At 48.5% G+C, this 25789-nt stretch overlaps 1 protein-coding gene across 1 annotated transcript in view; it reads right to left on the reverse strand.

The window, feature by feature from the left end:
- Positions 1-23024, reverse strand: part of CHRNB4 (cholinergic receptor nicotinic beta 4 subunit) — a 42862-nt gene extending 19838 nt beyond the window's left edge. The window contains exons 1-2 of the mRNA XM_075897348.1: positions 21968-23024; positions 5954-6099 (exon numbers count right to left, since the gene is read on the reverse strand). Coding sequence (XP_075753463.1) covers positions 5954-6099; positions 21968-22022 — 201 coding nt within the window. The 5' untranslated portion in view covers positions 22023-23024. The remainder of the gene's footprint in view (positions 1-5953; positions 6100-21967) is intronic.
- Positions 23025-25789: the final 2765 nt, after the last annotated feature.

The following is a 25789-nucleotide window of genomic DNA, read 5'->3' on the forward strand; positions in this document are numbered from 1 at the left end:
TTGGGTGCAGCGACGGTCTGTCGTTCACCCTCCTGTCCCTCAACCAGGAGGGGGCGTTCAACAAGGTGGACCACAGATATCGCCTGGGCACTCTGCAGGCGTTTGACTTTGGGCCCCATTTTGTGGGTCTTTTCCAGGTGCTGTACGCCCTCGCCGAGTGTTTGGTCAGGCTCAACTGGACCCTGACCGAGCTGGTCAGCTTCAGGTGGGGGGTACATCAAGGGTGTCCACTGTTGGGCCAGCTGTACATTCTGGCGATCGAGCCCTTCCTCTGTCTCCTCCACTGGAGGTTGATGAGGTTGGTGCTCCGAGAGCCGGAGCTGCGGCTGGTTCTGTTGGTGTACACCGATGATGTGCTCCTTGTGGTCCAGGATCTAGGTGACCTGGCGTGGGTGGAGGCCTGCCAAGCTGTCTACTCAGCAGCCTCTTCCACCCGGGTCAACTGGGTCAAGAGCTCTGGCCTGGTGGTCAGGGATGGGTGGCAGGCAGGTTCCTTACCACCTGTACTTCAGGTCATCAGGTCCGCTGCTCTGTCTGGACGTTTTTCTACCTACCACGCATCCCTCCCCACCGGAGATGAGCAGCTGCAGAGATGGACAGGACTGCTCCAGTGTCTTTCCCTTTGGGGGAGGGTGCCGGTGCTGAATCAGCTGGTCCTGTCCATGCTCCAGAGGTCCTGGCCAGGCTCCAGAGGACAGCCCTGGAGTTCTTTTGGCCAGAATTGCACTGGGTCTCTGCATGGGTTCTGTCTCTTCCCCTAGGGGAGGGGGCCAGGGCCTGATCTGTGCACAGTCAGGTCCGAGCCTTCTGCCTTTATAGTGCAGGTAGTCCGGCGTGGAGCATTTTGGTGCATGCCTTCCTCCGCTGTCTCTGGGGGCTCTGATATGACTGGCAGCTCTTTTTTATCCACCCAAGGAGTCTTCCACGAAACCTCTCAGCTGCCGGTATTCTACCAGGAACTCCTCCAGACCTTGAAGCTGTTCTTAGCGACCAGGTCCGTTGTGGCCACCGAGGGAGCAGACCTCCTCACGGAGACCCTGGTCCACAATCCAGGCTTGTGCGTACAGGTGGTGGAGTCTCCCTCGGTGCCGGAGGCTGATCCTGGCAGAAACCACCAAGGTTGGAGACCTCCTGGACTATGACGGGGGGACTGGGTGAATCCCTGAGTGCTCGCTCAGCGCATGGGGCTCTCCACCCCCCCGAACCCTTCTGCGCCTACTCCAAGAGGGGAAGGCAGCTTTGCCGCAGCCCGTTCTCGATTTCCTGCGGTAAGCCCTGCGAGAGGGTATGCCCTACCCCCCATCCCTTATTATCGGGCCCCTTTTCCATGGGCCCTTCTGGCCTCCCCATCCCTGGACCCTGGTCTGCTTTTGAACCACACCTAGGGAATATCTGTACATGCTCATGCTCCATACAATTCACTTCCTCACCCTTGTGTCCTGCCCTGATACCAAGTGGCAGGACTATCTAAGACCTGAGGAGGGTGGGGAACCCCGACAGGCCAGCATATATTACACCCTAATTCCACAGCCCAACGGGGACATTAGTTGGTGTCTCCTTCACAGAGCCGTGAGCACGGGTGTGTACCTGGCGTAGTTCACCCCCATCCTGGATGCCTGCCTTTTGTGGCATGAGGAAAAACCTGGTGCTCGCCTATCTAGAATGTGCCAGGTTGCAGCCCCTATTCCGGCTCCTCCAGAACCTTTTATTGAGGTTCTGGCTGCACTTCTCCCCATACCTCTTTATTTATGCACATCCTATCTGTGGCCCCACAAAGTTGTGAGACTTCCTTGTCAACCTCCTCCTGGCCCAAGCAAAAGCTGCTATATATAACAACAGGAGGAAGATGCTGGACAAGGGAGTTCTCTGCGTCTGTGGGGCCTACTTCCATTCCTGCCTAGCGTCATGTATCCAGGCAGAGTTCCTCTGGGCAGCGTCCACTGGCTCCATCGACAGCTTTGAGGAGCAGTGGGCGCTGTCCGGGGTTCTCTGCTCGGTGTCTCTGTCTGGTTCCCTCGTTTTGAACCTGTGACCCGCACCCCCTGCCCCTTTAGTCATTATTTGTCCCCCGTGACCAGTTGAGCCTGGATCAAGTCATCCCTCTCACGAGGCTGGGGGAGGGCCTTTGAGAAGTGGGAGGGCTGTACCCACCCACCTCTCCTATGGTCTCAAATAGTAACCCACTACAGGCCCATATTAAAGAGATCAAAAACTGGTTAACTGATTGCCATAATTAACTGTAAACAGTGAATTATGGTTCTGTGGGGATGTTTCTAGTGGGATTCATGGGGATCTGTTCTTGGTCCTATATTCAATATTTTTGTTGATGAAAACTTAAAGTCATTACAGATAAATTTTACAGATGACATACAAATTAGAAGAGTGGGGAATAAATAAATTATAAAGAGATATCTCTATAAAGTGAGATTCTTGACACCATATCAGCTTTGGAATTACTGCCAGACTGAGAAAGAGCCCAGCAAAAGAACCAAAGCTTAGTCTCATTGAAGTATTGTGTTGGTTCACCAATGTAAATAATTTCTCCATTGAGCTAAGAGCAACAGCAGCCTTAATGAAATGGACAATGAAAAACAATAAGAAGGCTGAGAGAAAAACAAGAGAGGAAAAAGAGTTATCAGAAAGGCGAAAGCGCAATTGGAATTGCAGGTAGCAAGGGATGTGAAAGGTAACAAAAAAGGTTTCTACAGGCATGTTAGCAATAAAAGGGTGATCAGAGAGGGTGTGGGGCCCTTACTGGATGAGGGAGGTAACCTAGTGACAGATGATGTGGGAAAAGCTGAAGTACTCAATGCTTCCTTTGCCTCTGTCTTCATGGACAAGGACAGCTCCCAGAAGAATGCACTAGGCAACGCAGTATGGGAAGGAGTGGACAGCCCTTAGGGGGGAAAGAACTAGTTAGGAACTATTTAGAAAAGCTAAACATATAAAAATCCATGGGCCCTGATTTAATGCATCCGAGGGTACTGAGGGAGTTGGAAAATGTCATTGCGGAGCCTTTGGCCATTGTCTTTGAAAACTCGTGGAGATCAGGAGAGATCCTAGATGATTAGAAAAAGGCAAATGTAGTGCCCATCTTTTAAAAAGAGAAGGACAATCTAGGGAACTACAGACCGGTCAGCCTTACCTCAGTCCCCGGAAAAAATCATGGAGGGGATCCTCAAGGAATCCATTTTGTAGCACTTGGGAGAGGGGAAAGTGATCAGAGAACACCATCTACTGGAAGGCATAGGATGCATAGTCCTAGGGATGGAGGTTCCACAACCACCACCCCCAAAATAGGACAACGGGTAGTGGTAGTCGGGGACTCCCTCCTAAAAGGGACTGAGCCATCCATCTGCTGTCCAGACCTGGAATCTCGAGAGGTGTGCTGCTTACTGGGAGCTCGAATTCAGGATGTGACAGAGAGGCTTACCAAACTGATCAAACCTTCGGATCACTACCCCTTCCTGCTTCTCCACGTGGGAACTAACGATACGGCCAAGAATGACCTTGAGCAGGTTACTGCAGATTATGTGGCACTGAGAAGAAGGATCAAAGAATTCGGAGCACAAGTGGTGTTCTCGTCCATCCTCCCTGTTGAAGGGAAAGGACTGAGCAGGGATCGTCGAACTGAGGAAGTAAATGCGTGGTTGTGCAGGTGGTATCGGAAAGAGGGCTTTGGTTTTTTTGACCATGGGACTCTGTCAGGGCACAAGGATTCTTAGGAAGAGATGGGATCCACCTAATGAAGAGAGGAAGGAGCATCTTCAGGGCAGGCTTGCAAACGTAATGAGGAGGGCTTTTAAACTAGGTTTGTTGGGGGACGGTGACCAAAACTCTGAGGGGAGTGGGAAAGTCGGATACCGGGAAGAAGTGCAGAGGAACGAGTAACAAAGGAGGCCCCCTGATTCAAATGGAGAAGGTAGGGCGATCAACTGGTTATCTGAGGTGTTTGTACACTAATGCGAGAAGCCTGGGCAACAAACAGGAAGAATTGGAGGCCCTGGCCCAGTCCAAGAATATGATTTAATTGGGATAACAGAGACTTGGTGGGATGACTCACATGACTGGAGCACTGTCATGGAAGGGTATAAACTGTGCAGGAAGAACAGGCAGGGGAAAAAAGGAGGAGTTGCACTATATGTATGAAAGCACTATGATTGCTCAGAACTCCAGTATATAGAGGGAGACAAGCCTGTTGAGAGTCTAAGGGTTAAGTTTAGAGGTGCAAAAAACAGAAGTGATGTTCTGGGTGATGTCTACTACAGGCCACCGAATCAGGTGGATGAGGTAGATGAGGCTTTCTTCGGACAACTGAGATTTAAATTTAAATGGCTGCCCCACTCTGCCCATCAGCTGTTTGTCAGCAGATTGGGGTAGTCTGGACGCTCCCTTGTCGACATGAAAGCCCTTTATCGACCTCCCCAGTAAACCTCATCCTACGAGGCATAACGGGGAGGTCGATAAAGGGCTTTCAGGTCGGCATGGGAGCATCCAGACTAGCACGCTGAGCCAACAAACAGCTGATCAGCTGTTCGTCAGCTCAGAGCGGCAGCCATTTAAATTTAAATGAAGCCGCAATTATTTAAATTGTGGCTTCATTTCTGTCTGCCGATCAGCCTAATCTACATGGATCCATCGATGGAGCCATGTAGTTTAGACACACCCTCAGAGTTATATAATTAGCAATACGCTATGTATAAGCTTTATGGATCTGGAGCTCTCCTGCCTTCACGTGAGCAAATGTGGACATGTATCTGGTACAGTTTGTATTACAGGGAGGGAGCAGTGGCTTTATACATCTGCCTTCAGTTGGAACCTGTGGAATACTCTCAAGCTTGGCTGGGCCTCTAAAGATGGAAGGGCAAAGATCCTGGAGGATTTCTTCTAGGAAATTCCTAAAATGGAGATAATGTGCCTAAAAAGCAGCATTAACTCTCTTAGGTGACATCTCTTACTGCAGAAGAAGTGGTTGGAGTTAAGCAAATGGCAATGGTGTTCCTAACAAGTTCTTGCTGCCATGTGGGAGGGAAGGAAGGAGGAAGGAAGGCCTTGCGGGGGAGGAGCTAGCTGGGATCTATGTACTTACTATTCACCCTATTGCTCCCAAGTTGGGTGGGGTTTATAGACCACACTTCACCTTACTCTTTATTCCTTATAGGAAGACTTAACACAGATGATGATTTGGGACAATTGCAGGGAGAAAATGGGAAGTGGCAAAGGGAGAATAACCTTTAGCAGCCTCAGTTGTCAAGTAATTGATAGCCCTCAAAGGGGCTTGGGTTGGAGCCTAGTGGAGTGAAAGGACCCAAGTTCTCATATCAACACCCACTAGATGATACTACCTGACCAACCAACCCCTGGTGAAGACTATCATACATACATTTAACTTTAGAATGTGCTTGAACTCTATTGAAGCTCTTACAAAAAAGTTAAGAATATATCTGACAACTGTCCTAAATAGGGTTTTGTTAAGTAAGTGCTTTAAGTGATTTGGCCTAGATCTCACAGAGATTCAGAGATCTTGGACAAGAGTTCAAGTTCCTCACTTCTGTGCTCAAATCACACCTCTATTTTTCACTATGTACAGCAAGATATTTATCATTATACACACTTTGGAGACGATCCTCATCTTATATAAATTAACGTAGCTCTATTGAAGTTGATGGAACTATGCAAGACTGTATTAGCTAAGGATCTGGCTCTGTATTTTTCAGTATGTTATAGTTTAGCAATATACAGATTTCCTTTTACTTGAATAAAAGTTATACTTACACATTCTGAATCATGCCTGTTTGACAAATAGATATGTAAGCAGGGCACATGCATATGTTTTATTATGATTGTATAAGCCATGAACTAACAATGCTGTCTATCACCTAACGAGTGCTTTATCTCTTCAAAGTTCTGTACAAATAGTAATGAATGAAAGGCACATCCTATTCAAACTTACCACACTGATCAGCTGTGCCAGGGAAACCTGCAATTCTATAGATACCAACTGTGAGGAGTTGACAGCAGGGCGAATTAACTTATTATATCTGGTAGGACTCAGTAGGTGGTTCATTAGCTTCTCCTCAGCATCTGCTGCATTGCTCCCTGTAAAACAGCGGAAAACAGGGCCCAGTAATGAAGCAAGGAGCAACACAGCAAATGAAATAAGAAAGACCCAAACTTATCATAAAAACCCTTTAGGGCAAATTTTGCTCTACTGAAGTCAGCTTTGTTGGATAAGACATATATCAAGGCAGAATTTACTCCTTTGCTTTTACAGTTCAAACTGGAAACTATTCAGTAGTGCAGCACCATAGTAATAGACACTCAACAGCGTGGAGTGAAATATAAAGTGGAAGCCCCTTTTCGTGTTTTGGAAAAGATTTTTTGAAGCCACAAAAGACAGGTGTTAAAGGGGAGACTTGGAAATCTCCCCTTTAACTGTCATAGCAATGAAGGTGTAATCAGGCAAATTAATGGCAGGAAAAGTGTGATAGTATAGGGAAGAGCCTACACATAAAAGCTACGTCTACACTGGCATGAATTTCCGGAAATGCTTAAAACTGAATACTATTCCGTTTTCAGCTTTTCCGGAAAAGGAGTGTCTACATTGGCCGCGGAGTTTCCGTGATAACGATGTGCTTTTCCGGAAAAGCGTGTCTACATTGGCGGCGCGCTTTTCCGGAAAAGCAAAAGCCCGGAACCATTTTGAAAAGGGCAAAGGCCACCAGACCTTTCCGGGGGCGGGGCCGGAGCTCCGTCCAGACTCGTGGTTAAAGGGGTCTCGCCGGGCAGCCGTTGGTCTCGTGCCTTGTGACCTCTACCAGGGACTGGCACCCTTCACAGGGTCGGTGGTTGCCCTGTGAGTTTTGGGGACACCACCCTTTGGCCCCCAACTGCTTTTCCCAGCGTCTTCTTTTTTCTGCCCTGCTCTGTCTGCCATGGAGCCGTGGGTGGCCATGTACCTCCTCGGGCCCCTGTTGGACCTGTACAGGTGCCTGGAGCTCATGCTGCAGGCTGGTGCCCTGGCGTTCATATACCAGGAGGCAGAGATCGCCTTGGACTCCCTCACCAGGGAGGTCCTGGCAATCGCGTGGCATCAGCACCCTACCATAGACCGGCCCATCTGGACTTTGGAGACGAGCACTGACTGGTGGGACCGTGTGGTCCTCGGACAATGGGACGACCACCAGTGGATCTGGAATTTTCGGATGAGAAAGCGGACCTTCTTGACGCTGTGCACCTGGCTCACCCTCGCGCTGCAGAGAACCGCCACCCGGCTGCGGGCACCCATCCCCGTCAACAAGAGGGTTGCCATCGTGCTGTGGAAGCTGGCCACACCGGACAGCTACCGCTCGGTGGCACACCAGTTCGGGGTGGGAAGATCCACCGTTGGAGTGATCGTCATCCAGGTAAGTCCCAGGGGGAGTGGGATGGGGGGAGGGTGCTCCACTCCAGGCCCAGGGACACCAAGACTCCAGGCTGGGTCACCCAGGGGTTTCGGCCGTCCCTCCCTTGCACAGGCCCGCTGGTGGGGGGGGCGTGGGGCGAGGGGGGCCGTGGTGTGTGTGTGTGTGTGTGTGTGTGAGGACAGAGGGAATCAAGGGGGTGGACCCAAGGGAGCGCACACTCACCCCTGTCTGTATGTAATGTGTTCCCTTGTGTTTCTCTGCACCCTTCTGCAGGTTGTCCACGCCATCAATGACATCCTGCTCCCGAGAATCATCCGCCTGCGCGACGTCGATGAGACCACGGCCGGCTTCGCTGCCCTCAGGTTCCCCAACTGCGGGGGAGCCCTGGACGCCACCCACATCGCCATCCGGGCCCCGGAGCATCGAGCAGCCCACTTTATGAACAGAAAGGGGTACTGCTCCATCGTCCTGCAGGCCCTCGTGGATCACCGGGGCCACTTCCTGGACATCTACGGCGGCTGGTCCGGCCGGGCACACGATGCCCGCATCCTCCGGAACTCAGGACTGTTTCAGAGGTTGGAGGCGGGCACCTACTTCCCCCGGCGGGACTTGACTGTTGGGGATGTGCCAATGCCCATCTGCATCGTCGGGGACGCGGCCTACACCCTGATGCCCTGGCTCATGCGGCCCTACACAGGGCAGCCGGACTAGAACCGGGCCCGGTTCAACAACCGCCTCAACTGGGCCCGAAACCCAGTGGAGCTGGCGTTTGGACGCTTAAAATCCCGCTTCCGTTGTTTGCTCACCCGTCTCGACATGGGTGAGCAGAATGCAACGGAGGTGCTGGCCGCGTGCTGCGTGCTCCACAATATTGTGGAGTGCAGTGGGGAGGCCTTCCTCCCTGCATGGGTGGCAGCTGAGGCACAGACCTTGGACCAGCCCGCCACAGCTGCCATCCGCCAGGCACGCCAGGAGGCGGTGCGCATTAGAGAGGTCCTGGTGGACATGTTTGCCCAAGCCCCGTAGCAGGGTCGCTTGGGTCACCCCAGAGTACTCCATCCCAGCTCCTACCCTTCCCCACCTCCTCCCCTTACCTCACCCCCCCCCCCCATAGTATAGTAAAGCGTCGGGTCACAGCACATTGGCCGTCATCGAGTCTGTTCGTCGGGTGCGTCGGGCGTAGTTAGGGTTTTTCTTTTAAGTTAGGCTAGGGTTTAGGCCACCATCGCCGTCCTGAAGAACAGCCAACAGGATTTGGGACTTGTGCGGAAGGCTCACATCAGTGCCATCTTCGATGGATCTCCTGGCTCTTCCTCTCCTGAGGCCCAGAAGGCCCAAAGGATTGACGTGGCCAGCAACACCACAGTCATCCGTCGAGGGATCTCCTGGCTCTTCCTCTCCTGAGGCCCAGAAGGCCCAAAGGATTGACGTGGCCAGCTTCGCTGTCATCGTCCATCGAGGGATCTCCTGGCTCTTCCTCTCCTGAGGCCCGGAAGGACCAAAGGATTGAGGTGGCCAGCAACACCACAATCGTCCTCCCTGCGCCTAGACTATGTTTTAGAATCTGTACTGTACTGCATCTTTTAACCATTTCTGCTTGTTTGTTGCTATGTAAATATAGTTTGTGGTTTACATCTTTACTGAAAAGTCTCAGTATTTCTTTATGCGCTGCAAACCAATGACCACTGAAAAAGGGTCGTTCCCCCCCCGGTGATAGAGTCATGAATTTGTTATCCACAGTTTGTAACCCTGTTAAATTGAAGTGGCTAATTGGCATCTCACATAATTTCTGTACAGTTACTAGAGGAACACAATAACCACACAAGATTCAAATGAAAACAGAACTTTTTATTTACAAAGGGGGGGGGGGACCTTTAACTGGGAGAAGGAGGGGAGGCAGTTACTGGGACGGGTGGCCCCTGCGAGCGCCCCTCTGGGGCAGACCTGCCCACGCTGGGCAGACCGCGTCGGGGCAGCCTGCACGCTGAGGTGCCCACGAGTAGGGGCACGAGAAGGAGCACGAGCAGGAGCACGGTCAGGGTCAGGGTCAGGGTCAGGAGCAGGAGCACGGTCAGGGTCAGGGTCAGGGTCAGGGTCAGGGTCAGGAGCAGGAGCAGGAGCACGGTCAGGGTCAGGGTCAGGGTCAGGAGCAGGAGCAGGGGCAGGGGCAGGGGCAGGGGCAGGAGCAGGGGCAGGAGCAGGAGCAGGGAGAGGAGCAGGAGCAGGGAGAGGAGCAGGGATAGGAGGGGGCATGGGCTGTGCTCCGGGAGGGATGGCGGGGGCATGCAGTCCGGCCATGCCGTAGTGGATGGCATGTATTAAATGTGCCGTCAGGGTGCCCATTGTGGCGTGCATCTCGCCGCATTCCTCCAGGAACGCAGCCCATCCCTCCTGCCGCCACTCCTGGTCCCCCTGCACACGCTCCGCAATGGAGGTCTGGATCCCCTCCACCGCGGTGACATGACGCCGAAGCAGCTGGTCCCGGTGTCGGAGCCTGGGCGTCTGGGCTTGGGCAGCTGGGGGTGTCGCTGCTGCTGGAGTCGCGGGTCTGGTGCTGGGTCCCGCTGCAGGGAAGAGAAGAAAGGACGGGTCAGTCAGGCAGGCCGTCCACTGTCCCCACACCTCCATGCCCTCCACCCCGGAGCCCAGGTGACCGCACAGTTGTGGCTTGGGCCCACTCGGTTCCCCTCCTGCTCCCGTGTTGTATGTTGGCAAAGAAGGACCGCCCCTGGGAGTAGGGTCCTCCCTCCAGTATTGTATTCTGGCCCCGTGCAGGGCGGGAGGGTGCTTGTGCTGCGTTCACCTGTGGAACTCCCTGCCGGTGGACACTGTGAAAAGCTTAGGGCTAATCAGTGGTGTTTGACAGGGAGCGAGATGCATCCCCACGGCAGTGCCTGGGAGCACACCTGTCAGTGGCGGTCTGGGCTCTCAGATCCCCTCGCGTGGGTTATCTCCTGGACAGAACCAGAAGGGTGACTGGGTGGGGGGATGTCCCATCCTTGCAGCAAAACTCAGGGGCCCTTCTCCCTCCCACTATCCCTCCCGCAAGCCTGGTAGCCCAGGGACAGGTGTGGCCACAGTGGGGACTTCCCTCGGGGAACCTGCCAAGGCACTGGGAGCAGGTGAGGGGCTCGGTGGGGGTCCACGGTCACAGGACTGTGATGCTGCACTTATCCCAGGAGCAGCTGGCTGTGCCTCACAACCAGGCATGGGACAGTGTGCTGTTCCCTGGGCTGCACCCCTTGGTGGAGCTGCGGGCTCTGGGCTGAGTCCCTGGGGCCCTGGCCAGTTCCAGCCGGCATCCACCCTTCCCCCTGGTCCCGCCGAACGTGTGCGAGGAGCACGGTCCCATGCGTGCCCTACAGCTGCCTGCCACAGCTACCTGCCGCTCGGTCACCAGGCTGCACGTGGTTGCACGTACTGCTAACTGCCTCATGCTACGCAGCGTGCAGCTCACGTGGCCTGAGTGACATGCTCTCCCCATCCCCCGCTGGGCACCTGGCTCTCCCTCCCCCCCGTCCTCCCCCCACCCTTTGGGAGTGTAACCTGCAAAGACTCACCAGTGGGTTCCTCCCCGGCCACAGAGGAGCTGCTGGAGGGGGCCTGCTGGGTGGCAACGCGCCTCCTCTCCCGACGCGCCGCCACTGTCGTCTCCCTCCTCCGGCTCGGTGGGACGGTTGATGGGGGGTGCTGGCAGGTGTCCACAGGGACAGCTGGGGCTTGCGGGGCTGGCTCGCCCAGAAAAGAGTGCATCCTCTCAAAATAGGGGCAGGCATCGGGTCCTGCTCCCCTCCGTGGCCCGCACGTACCCCAGCCGCAGCTCCTTCACCTTGGAGCGCACCTGCTCGCAGTTGCGGCTAGGGTGGCCTTGCTGGGCCAGGTTCCGTGCCAGACGGGTGTACAAGTCGGCGTTCCGGCGGCGGGACTGCAGGTCATGGAGACCCTCCTCCTCCTCCCACAAGTCCAGGAGGGTCTCCAGCTCCCTGGGGGTCCAGGATGGGGCCCTATGTTTCCGGCCCCTGGGGGCTTCCTCCCCTGCCCCGGGTGACGGTGGCTGACGACCACCTGCAGCTGCCATGCCTGCACTGAGGTGGCTGGGCAGCACAGTTGCCACGTGGCAGAGCTGGGAAGGGTGGTCTCCGGGGGGCTCCTGCCACGTGCGGCCAGTAGCGTGCAGGCTCTTTAAGCCCTCGGGTAACGCGGAAGTCCACGGCTTCTACGGGGTCTCCCACCGTCCAAACCGCTTTTTTCCGTTTCTTCTGCTTTTCCGGAAAAGCTGTGTACACTGGCCCTTTTCCGGAAAAGCTTTTCCGGAAAAAGGACTTATGCCCAAGCAGGAGCAGCGTACGGTTTCCGGAATAGCGGCTGATTTTGTACAGTACAGCGTCGATGCTTTTCCGGAAATTCAAGCGGCCAGTGTAGACAGCTCGCAGCTTATTCCGGAAAAGCGGCTGATTTTCCGGAATAAGTGGCCCAGTGTAGACACACCTAAACTGTTTAATTGTTTTCAAATGATTAAAGAGCAATATATATTGCAGATTCTACACTGTTTTGCTGAAGTTTTGCTAACAGAAGCAGCTAACAGGGAGTTTTGAGAGGGAGTTATCCAGGTGAAGGAGGAGCAAATATGCGGCCCTTGAGGTAAGTGGCTGTCTGTAGTGTGTGTTTGTTTGGGGGTTACTTATGGTGACCATATTTTCTGAACCAAAATTAGGGACACATTAGCCACACCCCCTGACCTCTGTTAACCACGCCCCTGACCCCCGGTTAGCCATGTACCTGGAGGTAAGACTTTTGGGCTCAAGATGGACACATGACCAGAAATAAAAGATGTCATGTGACCTGCCCCCCAAAGAACTTTTCCCATCATCCTCCTACCAATAGGGATGCGTTTGGCCCCCACCGAACCCCCCTCATGCAACTATCCTGCAATTGCATTAACCCAATTTGTGTCACATTAGCTTGAGGGGTGGGGGAGAAGGCTGGGGGAAGTGTTCCCTCTATGAGTTTCCTCCCATGACCGGAATGAATTTTGTGTTGTGTACCGAGTACCGAGTTCATATGGCTTGTTTGGATATGCCACTGTGGCACCTAAGGGTATGTCTACACTACCCCGCTAGTTCGAACTAGGAGGGTAATGTAGGTATACCGCACTTGCAAATGAAGCCCGGGATTTGAATTTCCCGGGCTTCATTTGCATAAGCGGGGAGCCGCCATTTTTAAAACCCCGCTGGTTCGAACCCTGTGCCGCGCGGCTACACGGGGCACGAACTAGATAGTTCGAACTAGGCTTCCTAGTTCGAACTAGGAAGCCTAGTTCGAACTATCTAGTTCGTGCCCCGTGTAGCCGCGCGGCACAGGGTTTGAACCAGCGGGGTTTTAAAAATGGCGGCTCCCCGCTTATGCAAATGAAGCCCGGGAAATTCAAATCCCGGGCTTCATTTGCAAGTGCGGTATGCCTACATTACCCTCCTAGTTCGAACTAGCGGGGTAGTGTAGACATACCCTGAGTTATTAATAACTATCTTATAACCCTCGATTTTTCCCTTCTGCTGCCCTGTCTCCTCCCCTTGCTCCATCAGCTCCCCTGGTGCCTGCTTCCCCCCAACCCCTCACCCTCCTCTGCTGTCCTGACTCCTGCCCTTCTCACTGCCCTCAGCCCTCGAAGGACCTGCCCCCCTCCACCAGCCCTTCTCTCCCCCCTGTGCCCACTCCTCCAGTAGCCCCACTCTGATCATGAGCTACCCCTCCTCATCCCCTCACCTAACACTTTCCTCTACAACCTCCCTCTCCACACCTGCCCTGCCTGTTTCTGATCCCTCTCCTCTGTGTCTGCCCTTCTGCTCCACCCCCCAAGTCCCCTGGTACCTGCCCCTTCTCTTACCCCTGCACCCTTTTGGTGCCTCCCCCTTTCCTCACTGCCCCTGCTCCCCTTGCTCTCTTTTTTCCCTGATGTCCATCTCTTCACCACCTTCTGCCCCAGTTCTCCTCATGCTCTTCTGTGCCCTCACACATGCCTTGCTCCATCCCCACCTTTCTTATGCCCACCCCTCCTTTCAACCCTTCTCCCAGCAACTCCCCTTCCCTCCTCTTGCCCCCAGTGCCCTTGCCCTCTCCTCTCCCAGCATCACCTTGTCCCCTCCACTCTCCCACCCCCACTGACACCTCCCCTCCCTCCTCTTGCCCTTTTCCTCATTGTCTCCAACTTGGCCCCCTGGCAATTGTCTCTTCTCCACTGTATCCCTTGGTGCCTTCCCCTTTCTTCTCCTGCCCTGCTCCCCTCCCCTCAGCACAAGCCCCTTCCTTTCCCACCTCCTTCTCCCCTAGTTTTCCCTCTGCCCCTCCTCCACCTTCTGCCTTCCAATTTGTGGGACTGGAGTCTGTAGTCAGGCCCCAGAAGTCCCCGCAGTCCCGGCCCCAGCTGCTTCTGGGGCAGGACCACTTGCTGGGCCTGGAGCTGGGCCACCCGTGGTGCTAATTTTACTGCAGTCCCTGCACCAGCTTTGGCTCACACAGCAGGAGCACGGGGGTGGGGGAAGTCCCCACCCCCTCAGACCCAGTGGGGTGAGAAGGGGTGAGAGGAGAAAAGGCCGTGCAAAGAGCACACCGCCAGAGCCTGAACATACCCTGCTCTGCAGCGCTCCAGCCGGGCTCTGAGTCGTCTCTGCCGGGACTCTGGCAGCAGCTCCCAGGAGCAGCTTGTCAGCTCCAACCAGCACTCCTGCTCCAACAGCAGCGGCTGCCGCCTGTGGATGGAGGAGGCTGGGCTGGAGGCTGTGCACAGCGGAGGCAGTCCCACAGCAGAAAGGAAGGGCCACAGGGTGTGGGAGAGTGTGTGCCGGACAGTGGTGCAGAGGAGCGTGGTGCTCTAGACACTGCGAGCCATCGGCAGCGGCCCTGGGTGCCCGCATAAAGCACTAAGGGAGCTGCTTACGTGCTGGGTGGAGGCAGGGTGTTGCTGCTGTGCTGTGCTAGTGCTGGGTGTCTGCAAAGGTGTCCTGGAGTGGGGGGGAGGGGAGAAATGGTGATGCTGTTTGTAGCTGGATCCCAACAGGTTTTCCAGGACATTTGCTGCCTTTATCGGGACACCGGGATACAACCCTTAAATCTGGGACTGTCCCAGAAAAAAAGGGACGTATGGTCACCATAGGGTTACTTGCTGTGTGCTGAACTTATGTTTGTCTGTCTGTCTGTTTGTTTGTTTGAAGGACCGTGTGCTGAGGACGGCAGTCAGAAGCTGTGAGCTTCTAAACAAGGTTTCAAAACTAGAAGCCTGTAGTTGAGCCTTAGTCAGGGCTGTCAGGAAGGCCAGGGCTTTATAAAGCAGAGAGACAGTGACCAGGGAGCTTCGCGAACAGGAGCAGCTAACAAGGAGTTTTAAGAGGGAGTTTGGAAGGAGAGTGGGAAGGGGGTGAGGGAGTGAGGTACACTTGCCATTCTTTAAAACTTAAACTTTTAAACTAAACTATAATCAAAATGTCCTGATCTAAATAAAAACCCTATCAATAACCTAGGTAGCTGTAGGAGAGAATGCAGGCAGAAGCCCAGCAGCAGAGTGGGGGCTATCCTGTTTATTGCACTCAGTGTAGCATGTGTGGTTACCTGCACTGTGGGCGGGTGGTGTGTGTGTGCATTCCGTGCAAGGAGCTTCTGGCCCTCAGAGACCATGTAAGGGCTTTGGAGGCCAGGGTGGCTGAACTGGAGGAGCTAAGGGTTCAAACTAGGGAGGCTAATGTAGGCATTCAAAATTGCAAGTGAAGCCCAGGATTTAAGTAGCCCAGGCTTTATTTGCATGTTTCCGTCCAGTCGCCATTTTGAAATTACACTAGCCCAAAGTAACCGCTACACGCGGCAGTGAAACAGTAATTCGAACTAAGTCCTTAGTTTGAATTAACTGTTACTCCTCATGGATTGATAACTGGTTAAAAGACTGGAATAAATGGTAAGTTTCTGAGTGGAGAGAGGTAACTAGTGGGGTCCCCCAAGGGTCTGTCCTGGGACCAATCCTATTCAATGTATTTATAAATGATCTGGAGAAAGCAGTAAACAGTGAGGTGACAAAATTTGCAGATTATACTAAACTCAAGATAGTTAAGACAAAAGCAGACTGAAGAGCTTCAAAAATATGTCACCAAACTAAGTGACTGGGCAACAAAATGGTAAATGAAATTTAATGTTGATAAATGTAAAGTAATGCACATTGGAAAACATAATCCCAACTGTACATACAATATGATGGGGACTAATTTAACTAAAACTACTTGAGAGAGAGCTTGGAGTCATTGTGGATAATTCTCTGAAAACATCCACTCAGTGTGCAGCGGCAATAAAAAAAAACCAAATAGAATGTTAGGAATCATTAAAGGGATAGAGAATAAAACAGAAAATATCTTATTGCCTCTATATAAAACCATAGTACACCCACATCTTGAATACTATGTTCAGATGTGCTCGCCTCATCTCAAAAAAGATATATTGGCATTAGAAAAGGTTCTGAAAAGGGCAACAAAAATGATTAGGGGTTTGGAACGGGTCCCATATGAAGAGAGATTACAAAGGCTTGGACTGCTCAGTTTAGAAAAGAGGAGACTAAGGGGGGATATGATAAAGGTCTATAAAATCATGACTGGTATGGAAAAAGTGAATAAGGAAAAGTTATTTACTTGTTCCTATAATATAAGAATCAGGGGTCACCAAATGAAATTAGTAGATAGCAGATTTAAAACAAACAAAAGGAAGTTTTTCTTCACTCAGCACACAGTCAACCTGTGGAACTCCTTGCCAGAGGATGTGGTAAAGGTTATGACTTTAACAGGGTTCAAAAAAGAGCTAGATAGATTCATGGAGGTTAGGTCTATCAATGGCTATTAGCTACAAGAGGTAGGAATGGTGTTCTTAGCCTCTGTTTCTCTGGAGGTGGGTGGTTGACAGGGGATGGATCACGTCAGGATTCCGGTGTGTTCTCTCCCTCTGAGGCATGTGGTATTAGCCACTGTTGGCAGACAGGATACTGGGCTGGATGAACCGTTGGCCTGACCCAGTATGGCAGTGCTTATGTTCTTATATGAAATTTAAATATATCAGTGGGATTTAGGCACCTATTTAAATTAAACATGCATTTTGAATCCTTTGCTGAATCAGCATCTTGTTCCTGAGCTGTTGTCTCTGTCCAATGCCTCTTTTGAGTAAAGGCTGTCAACTGGATGGTGGATACATAAGTGAAGACTGCCACATTTATTTTCAACCGTCTTAGCTTGAACCCAGGGTTCTATTTCTGAAATACACCAACTTACCAGTGCTCAGTGTATATAGGCATCAGCCATGAGGACTGTGGCTTTTTGATCCATCAGAAACAGAAGGGCAGCATTAATAGATTAAAATAAATTAATAAATTAGGCTGTTTTATTTCCTATGGATTTAAGCAATTCTAATACGTTACAGTAGAGGCTCTCTCTTTGTATCAGATGACTTCCTCCCATTGACTTCAATGGTGCCTGTTTGTAACAGTGTTGTACAAAGTGAACGTTTCATGTTGCTTGTGTGTTATTTCCTCATATGCCCCAGAAAAAGAATAATGTCCACATTTGAAATTGGTATTCAGAGAACACCCCCGATTACACCCTTCTCACAAACCTTTCTGTGAGCAATGATTTTAGAAAATCTTCAGTTAGAAAACAGGTTTCAAGATATTCTCTCTCCCATGTGGGGGATTTACTTAATAATAGTTATGTGATTAAACCACTAGAAAAAATAAAATAACTGTAGCTCTGCACATCAGATCGAAGTCCACAAAAATGTTCCAAACCATTTGAAAAGTTTTTTAGATCACTGCTTCTGAGTGGCTGTTCTTGGTTTGTGTTTTCAGTTAAAAATGACAGTACTATAAGAGATCTTAATATTATATTCACACTAGCTATGGCATCTCTAAATCCAGACTGTCTCATCAAAGGCCTATCAAGACAGAATTGCACGGATCCATGTTGAACTCTGGGCTTGCTTTCTATTTTAGCTAGAGTAAAAATATCTATATAACAAAGAAAGTGAGAAATTTAATTTAAAAGAGATTTAATTTTAATTGTTTATTAGAGGTGGTGTCTTGAGGTGTTTGGAAAGAGAATCTCTGTTAAACACAAAGATAGGCCACAGACGATGTGGAATATCAATGCTCCAGAACTTGATCTTCTGGGGTTCCACTTAGCGAGTGTAATATAGACCCATAAATTGAATGCTGAGAGCAGCTCCAGCAGTACTCCTCTTTCTGCAGGAAGTAGGGGTATGTCTACACTAGTCCCCTAGTTCAATCTAGGAAGGCTAATGAGGATGATTGAAATTGCAAATGAAGTGCAGGATTTAAATATCCCGCGCTTCATTAGCATGTTCCCGTCCGGTCGCCATTTTAGAAATTGACTAGCCCAAAGTAACTGCCTGTGTCTACACACAGCAATGAAACAGGATTCCGAATTAAAGCCCTAAATCGAATTCGCTGGTAAACCTCATTGCAGGAGGAATAACAGCTAATTCAATTTAGGGCTTTAATTCGGATTCCCGTTTCACTGCCGCGTGTAGATGCGGGCAGTTACTTCGGGCTAGTCAATTTCTAAAATGGCGACCGGCCGGGAACATGCTAATGAAGAGTGGGATATTTAAATCCCGTGCTTCATTTGCAATTTCAGTTGCCCTCATTAGCCTCCGTAGATCGAACTAGGGGGCTAGTGTAGACATACCCTGAGGGAAGACAATGGAAGCATTTGCTCCTGTTGGTTCCCACTGTGTGGATGGCACAGAAACACAATTTAAGATACATTGACTCTAGCTACTTTAATTACGTATGTGAATCTTAAATTCAACCTTCCACTGTAGTGGAGACCAGGCCATAATTTTATAAAAGGTAAGTCTGATGTGTAAATAGCCGTAACAATAGACCGAGTGCTTTAGTTTCTTTGCATAAGAAAGCCAGATAGAAATAGACTGTAGTTTGGTACATGTTAAATGGAGCTAAATGACTCCTGCTAACAAATTTTAGTGCATATATCCTTGTTAATTCATTATATTAGTGTTAACCTCCTCTCCCCGGTCTGAAATTATTCTAACAAATGAGTTTACTTCCTGCAGTATGTGCTCAAATTGCAAATGGTAAATGAATCCTGCAGAATATTTACAGAAGGTGAATTCTGAATTTGTGATCATTTATATTCTCCAGTAGCAATCTGTTTCCAAACCTTATCTGCATCCATTTAGGAAACCAAAACATCTAATGGGACTTAAGCTGTTCTGATTGGGCTAATATTTGAAATATCAAACATCTGCAAGAATGGGCAGTGTGTATGTGTGTGTGTGTTACCGAGAAAAGGTTTAACGTTTGTGTCTTTACCACTAGGACCGGGGTTCCGTTGCGGAGGGCAGCCAACAGGCTGACAGACGCCCCGAGTTTAATGTCCGTGTCTTTTCCACTAGGACCGGGGTCCCGTCGCCAAGGGCAGCCAACAGGCTGACAGACGCCCCAGAGTTTATAGGGAGAGCTTATTACATCTCAGATTTCAACTGCTAGGATACAGGATCCCTGCGCAGCGGGCAGTCTAGGGAAGACTGAGAGATGCCCCAATGGATCTGTCCCCTGGGAGGGACACAATTCAAAACGCCCAAGCTCTTCCTATACCTGTCCCTGTATACCTGAAGTTCTTTTAAATTGTGCTTGGTTCTGTTACAGCAACTGAATGAGTCAGGTTAAAACTCAGTTTACAGGTTTATTAAAGAAACTTATAAATCATATGGTTACAATGGCTATTGCTCTATTTCTTAACTGCAAGCAAATATAGATCTTAAAAATGGTTACAAAGAAAATAAAGATAGAAAATAGAAGTAATGGTACCAAGTGACAGCTTAATCTTTGAAGAGCTCTAAGTCTATGTGTACACTTAAGACAAAGGACCACATCCAGGTACAATTTTTACCCCCTTCTGTGCCTCTCGACTCCAGCGGGTCAAGCCAGGGCCGGTCCCTCAATTCCTAGGAAAGACGAATACGAGGTGGGAGTCCCCATCGAACCTCAGGAGGCCAATCACCTAACCCAACCAGCAGATAGATGGTAGATTGACACTCAAAGTAAATGTGCTGCTGGACCCATAGGGGCCCATATCCTCTTTCTTATCGAAGATGCCAAATTGTACTGGTCTGTCTTTGTGATGCCAGTTCTTACAAGCAAGTTTCAACTTAATTTACACTTGTAAGAGAGATAACTAAATTGTAAGTACTGGACTTTTTTTTACTGGGCGAGAGATTCCTCCCCCGTGGACAGCTGTGTGTTCGTATCAATATGGGTTTCAGTCAAGGGCACTCCTCGGCAGCCTCTTGGTCAGTAATTGGCATATCTCTGTTTACAGCCATTCAGGGTCACAGCAGCCTGCATACCCAGGCCTTCTGTTCAAGGCTTACTGCTCTGGGTGCCCTTTATGCTCCAGGCAAGCAAAAATGGATGTTACAGGGAGGTTCCTGTCTGGCTACATTCCACCCCCTGATACGACACACCACATCCCAGGATACAAGATGGCGGTGATACCAGCACCTTTTGCCCACCTTGGGGGAATCTAAAAGTGCCCGATGGCCGGAATAGAGGGTTCAGGATCTGGCTACACAGGCTAAGTTTACTTTGAGAAATTCTTGTGTAAATATTTTCAAATAATGAGTACATTTTTAAGAAACTAACATCTGCTCCTGGGCAAATCCCATCAAAGTAACAAGAAAGAATGTTTTGAATAAATGATTCTCACTGTCATTTCGCTTTAAATGACAATTCATCAGTCAGATGAACAGATAGAATGCCACTAGATGTCACCAAGTGCATTAATTATGTCTGCAAGTAGTGTCTAAATTATTTTTGTATACAAGCCACATTTATAATCTACTTTCTGTATGCCAAATTACATATTAATTGGATAGCACCTAACAAAAACAAAGTAGCCAAGTGGGCAAAGTCCTATATATTTCACAAAGTCAGTAGTAATGTATTTCTAACCTTTTTATAGTGCTTTTTTCCCTTTACAAAATGTTTCCCAAATGGCAATAACCAACACAAATATTTCATTTGAGCAGACCAATAATTTTGGACTTATGGCTGTAACAAGAATTATTAAATAGCTCTAAGAGGGGGACATATTTTTTCCCACACACTGAAAAGAGAAATAGAGAGAAATAGCTAGGGCCAGATCCTTGGGTAATGCAGACTGTCATAACAGCAGTGGATATGTTGTACAAAGAAAACCCACAGTATTTGTGACTTACAATATACCTTTCCAATTGCATTTTTCCCCCACAATTTCCTTCTGCAATATTTTGCATTTTATACTAAAAGAAACACAATTGTATGTTTTATTAAAGCATCAGTGCAAAGTTTCTCTTGTATATAGTCTTCTAATTAATAATGTAAAATGAGATTGAAATGGGCACTCACTACCTTCAACAGCTGGTCATTCTGAAAACATGACAACAAACAGATTGACTCAATTTCCACAGAATGAAGTAAGGAGTAAAGTTGGCAGCTACAGTTGAGTGCCCTGTAAATACCTTCCAAACTAAATATAAATCATAAGGTATGTCTACACTACCCCGCTTTCCTTTGTTTGCCTGGCTTGTAAGACATTTTAGCAAATGTTGAGTCATGTTTAGAAATATGCTGTACTATAGTGTAGTATTAATGCTGGTTGTTCCAATACAAATTGCATCTAATGGAGCCACATTTTAATATTTTATTGGAAATTAAAACAAACTTTAACGTAAAGCAATAGCAAGTATTTAAAAGGATCAATGTTTGTCTTCATTTTATTTTTTGTTAAATCTAAACTAGACCTCACTCTTCAAATATTATGTTACAAAACAGTTTTTTAAAAATACATTTAATGAATAAACTAAAAAATGCTGGGTGAAGAAATAATGAGGAAGATTAGTGATTTGGGAAGCAGACTTTTCATATCTACCACCCTCCACTTTGGTAATACTCTTGCCTAATTTTTATGTATGTTTGTGCGTTGGTAGGCTACAGTAAGTGTTCTTTATATATGATCAAATTCTTTAACTTATAGTTACATTCTTAATAATTTTTAAATAGTTTAATTTAAGTACTTAAGTAGCAAGAACTTTGGGAAATTAAATCAGAAAACATAAGGCAGCATTTGCATTTAATGGTAGAATCAGGGGGTGGGATTTTTGTCATGCATTATTTGAAGCCATGCATCTCTTAGTATTCAGTCAGTCTAAATGCATCCCAATTGCTATTACATAAGAATCAGACAGCATCTATAGGAATATTCTTCTGTCATCAGAGTTTCCCACTAACTTAGTCTTTTACTGAGTTATATTAAATCCAGGTTCATTACTACAGGGTCATTTTCATTAATACTGCACAAGATAAAAACCTCACTAAAATAACATATTGTTCATCTTTTTAAAAAACTGCAAGCCATGCCTCTGGAAGATAGAGACATTTTGAAATCAATAACCCCATTGCTCCCTTCTTCTCCCTAAATAATACCATTGTTCTACAAACTCGATCCAAAAACACTACTCACCATTAAAAGCAAAAGAAATCACTACAAAGAGAAAGAACCTGTGTGTATTCCTCATGGTAATCACAAGAAGATGTGAATTACTGGTCTTCAATGAAGACTGCTGGGGATAGGCGCAGCTGCCAGGGTTCCAAAGGCAAATCTGAGCCTTATAGATATTAACTCTCTGAAAAGAGAGACACAGTAGGACCCAGCAGATCTGATCTGCAAAATGAAGCTTTCATGAGTATTAGGCTACCTCCCCCTTTGTAGCTGTTTAAAGAACCAGAGCAAAAGCATGTGAGGAGAAGAAGAAACAATGTGCTAATATGAAATAAGCAAGAGGGGAGTACAATGACCTATACATAAACAAGGTCTGTAATATGTAATAGCAAAAATTATACATTTGTCTAACATTTAAACAGATTTCTCATTGGTGGATGCATTGGAGGTGGCAGTGGATAGCTATCTGGGAAAGAGCTAGAGATAACTGTGTTCAAGAAGGCCCAGTTAATAAACTCTCTAATATTTGTGCTATCATTCATTCGAGTCACTTTTTGCATGAATGAAAAAGATGGTCTTCCCCCACCAACCTATTTCTTCTCCAAAACCCAAACTGTGTATAGTTTCATTCAGCTAGATCTCTGAAATCTCAAGGAAACTGCAATGGTAGCATGGTGAATTAATTGTGATGAACACTGATAGGAATTTTAAAAGGGAAGTTAAATCAGCCCAGTGAGAGATACAGGTTGCACATCTAAAATCCAGGATTATTTGGTCCGGCATGACCATGGATGTTCCAGGATCAGAGAATCCCCATGCTGCAGAGGGGTGGGGCACCAGGAGCTGGAACGTGGCTCAGCTAAGCTGTGAGATAGGGAGCCAGGAGCCAGCACACAGATCATCTGAGCTGTGAGGTGGGCAGGGAGCCAGTGAGCAACTTAGCTGGGTTGCGGGAGATGGCATGTGGCTAAACTGGTCTGTGGGAGGAGGGAAGGCACCAGAAGCTGACGCATGGTTCAGCTGGGCTGGGGGGGAGGGGGAGAGGGAGACAAGTGGGAGGGTCTGAAATGACCTCTCCTGGTTTGGGAAAAACCCCTCATTCAGGTCTCAAGAATGCCAGATCAGGGAGGTCCAATCTGTAGTATAAATAAAGATACTCTTGAGAAGTAGTAGCAAGGGAAGTCATAAGAACTCGTTGCCTGGCATTCTTACTGTTTCGAGCGTTCGGATCTGGTCACAGTATATGAAGGATAGAAAATGTTATGTATTGTGGGAGATGCAGTGAAGGGTCATGAATCGGAAGTGGGGGAAGGACAGCTTTAAGGACAGAGAAAATGAATAATAGATTATTGTTCTCTAATTATTGTCTAGAAGGCCAAAAGTATTACCCAATTGTTGTGTCTCTTAATATATGACTACATCTACATTGGCAAGATTTTGCGCAAATACTTTTTAACACAAGAGTTTTTGCGTTAAAGTATTTGTGCAAGAAAGTGTCTACACTGGCATGTGCTTTTGCACAAGAGATGTGCTTTTGCGCAAAAGCATCCGTGCCAGTATAGATGCTGTCTTGCACAAGAAAGCTCCGATGGCCATTTTAGCTATCGGGCTTTCTTGCACAAAAAATTCATGTTGCCTGTCTACACTGGCCTCTTGCGCAAGAACACTTGCACAAGAGGGCTTATCCCTGAGCAGGAGCATCATAGTTCTTGTGCAAGAAGCACTGATTTCTTACATTAGAACGTCAGTGTTCTTGCGCAAGATCTCGCGGCCAGTGTAGACAGGCGGCAAGTTTTCTTGCCAATGTAGACACAGCCTATGTGTTTTAATTGCTAAACTTCTTACATGTATATAAAGTAACTTTGTACATGGTATGATTTTAGTAAAACAAAAAAAGCAGTCATGTAGCACTTTAAAGACTAACCAGATAGTTTATTAGGTGATGAGCTTTTGTGGGGCAGAGCCACTTCTTCAGCTCATCACCTAAAACTATTTTGTTAGTCTTTAAAGTGCTACATGACTGCTTTTTTTTTTTTTTGATTTACCAAGATCAGACTAACATGGCTACCTCTCTGTTACTTTTCATCATGCAAGGGGTGATTTTAGTCTGCAGAAGAGAAGAAGGGGGATTTGATAGCATCATTTAACTACCTGAAGGGAGGTTCCAAAGAAGATTGGGAGAGGCTGTTCTCAGTGGTGACAGATGGCAGAAGGAAGTCTCAAGTTGCAGTGGGAAGGGCCCGAATAGGTTGGATATTAAGAAAAACTATTTCACTAGGGCTATGTCTAGACTACAGGGGTTTTCTGTGATACCAGAGGTCTCCCAGAAAAACTCCACCATGTCCAGGGAACGCATCTGTTGTTCTGCTTTTTTTGTGGAAGAGCAGATGCTCTCTTTTGGAAGCCCTGTCTTCCTCCTCCCATGAGGAAGAAGAGCTCTTCCAAAACAGGTTTTTTTCCCAAAATTTGGCCTATTAGATGGGCCAAATTTCAGAAAAGCCTCTTCCAAAAAAACCCATCGGAAAAAGGTATGCAAATTGCGGAGAGCAATTTACATACTTTTTTCCAATAAAGCCCCGTAGTGTAGACATAGCCTAGGAGTGTGGTGAAGCATTGAAATGGGTTACCTAGGGGAGAGATGTAAGTGACTAGTCGATTATCTGATAAGTATATGCTTATCAGGTAGTTGAGTAGTCACTCGACTAGTTGCTTCCTTTTCCCTTCTTTGCTGTCTATATTGGAGAGAGGCAGTAAGGGGGGAAGGGAAGCAGGAGCTTAAAAGCCGGTTCCCCCCAACACTGTCTATGTGGAGGCCAGAGGAGGTAGAGGTGTCCCTACTGCTGCACCTCTCTATTTGAAAGGTACAAGAGCAACTGGAGGCTCTTGTACATTTCAAAGGAAGAGGTGCAGTGGGATAGCGAGTGCCTCCCTTATTGATTAATCGAGGAGTCAATGGTAAACCTCATTGCAGGAGGAATAAAAGCTAATTCAAGTTAGGGCTTTAATTCGGAATCCTGTTTCACTGCCAACCGTCAATTAAGCTCTGCTTTATAGTTCCAAATGTTGTTTCCACCAGAAGACCAATCTCTTGTGTAAGGAACACCTATACCATGTGTCCAAAATGGATTATTCATGCTTTACCCTCTACTTCACACTACTTATCAAAACTTGTGTTCACACTGATAAATTTGTATCGTTCTCTATGTTAGAGACTTGTGAATCATATGTCGCAGAGGTTCCTATGTCTCTGAACTTATCTGGAAATCGTGGCTTTAATAATATTTAGGGAACTGTGCTCAGGGCAGCTGTTAGCCTTGCCATTCCCTTCTACTTTTGAGGGTGTAGTAGAGCCAAGTATCACTGTGCTGGGAAAAAAATGCAAATGTTTTATTTTAATCCTCACTGTTTCTTGCTATCTTATCCCTAAAGGAAAGCTCTCCCTCTGACAACTGAATATCTCTGCACCTATATACTTCCTGGAAAATATTAAATTACTTAGATAGCACTATCATATATATATATATATAGTAGCCCAATGTCTGTAACTCTGTAATGCTGAAATGCTGGCTGTTCCCTCGGGGGGCGCTGTTGACTCCCAACGTGGTGCTCAGCTGACATCTGCACCACTCAGTCGGGCCGCTGTGTGGAGCAAGTGGCGGGGGAGCAAGTGGCGCAAGTGGCCGTTTGTGGTCCGCACTCCCCATGCAGCATCCCCGTGCTGCATGGGGAGCGTGGGGCCCAAATGGCTGCTTGCGCCACTTGTTCCCATGTGGCGGCCCGGCTGAGCGGCACAGAAGTCAGCTGAGTGCCACCGCAGGAGGCGAAGGGGGGCGGGGCGGTGAC

This window comes from Pelodiscus sinensis, chromosome 14 (genome assembly GCF_049634645.1).
Source record: "Pelodiscus sinensis isolate JC-2024 chromosome 14, ASM4963464v1, whole genome shotgun sequence".
Taxonomy (NCBI): Eukaryota; Metazoa; Chordata; order Testudines; family Trionychidae; genus Pelodiscus; species Pelodiscus sinensis.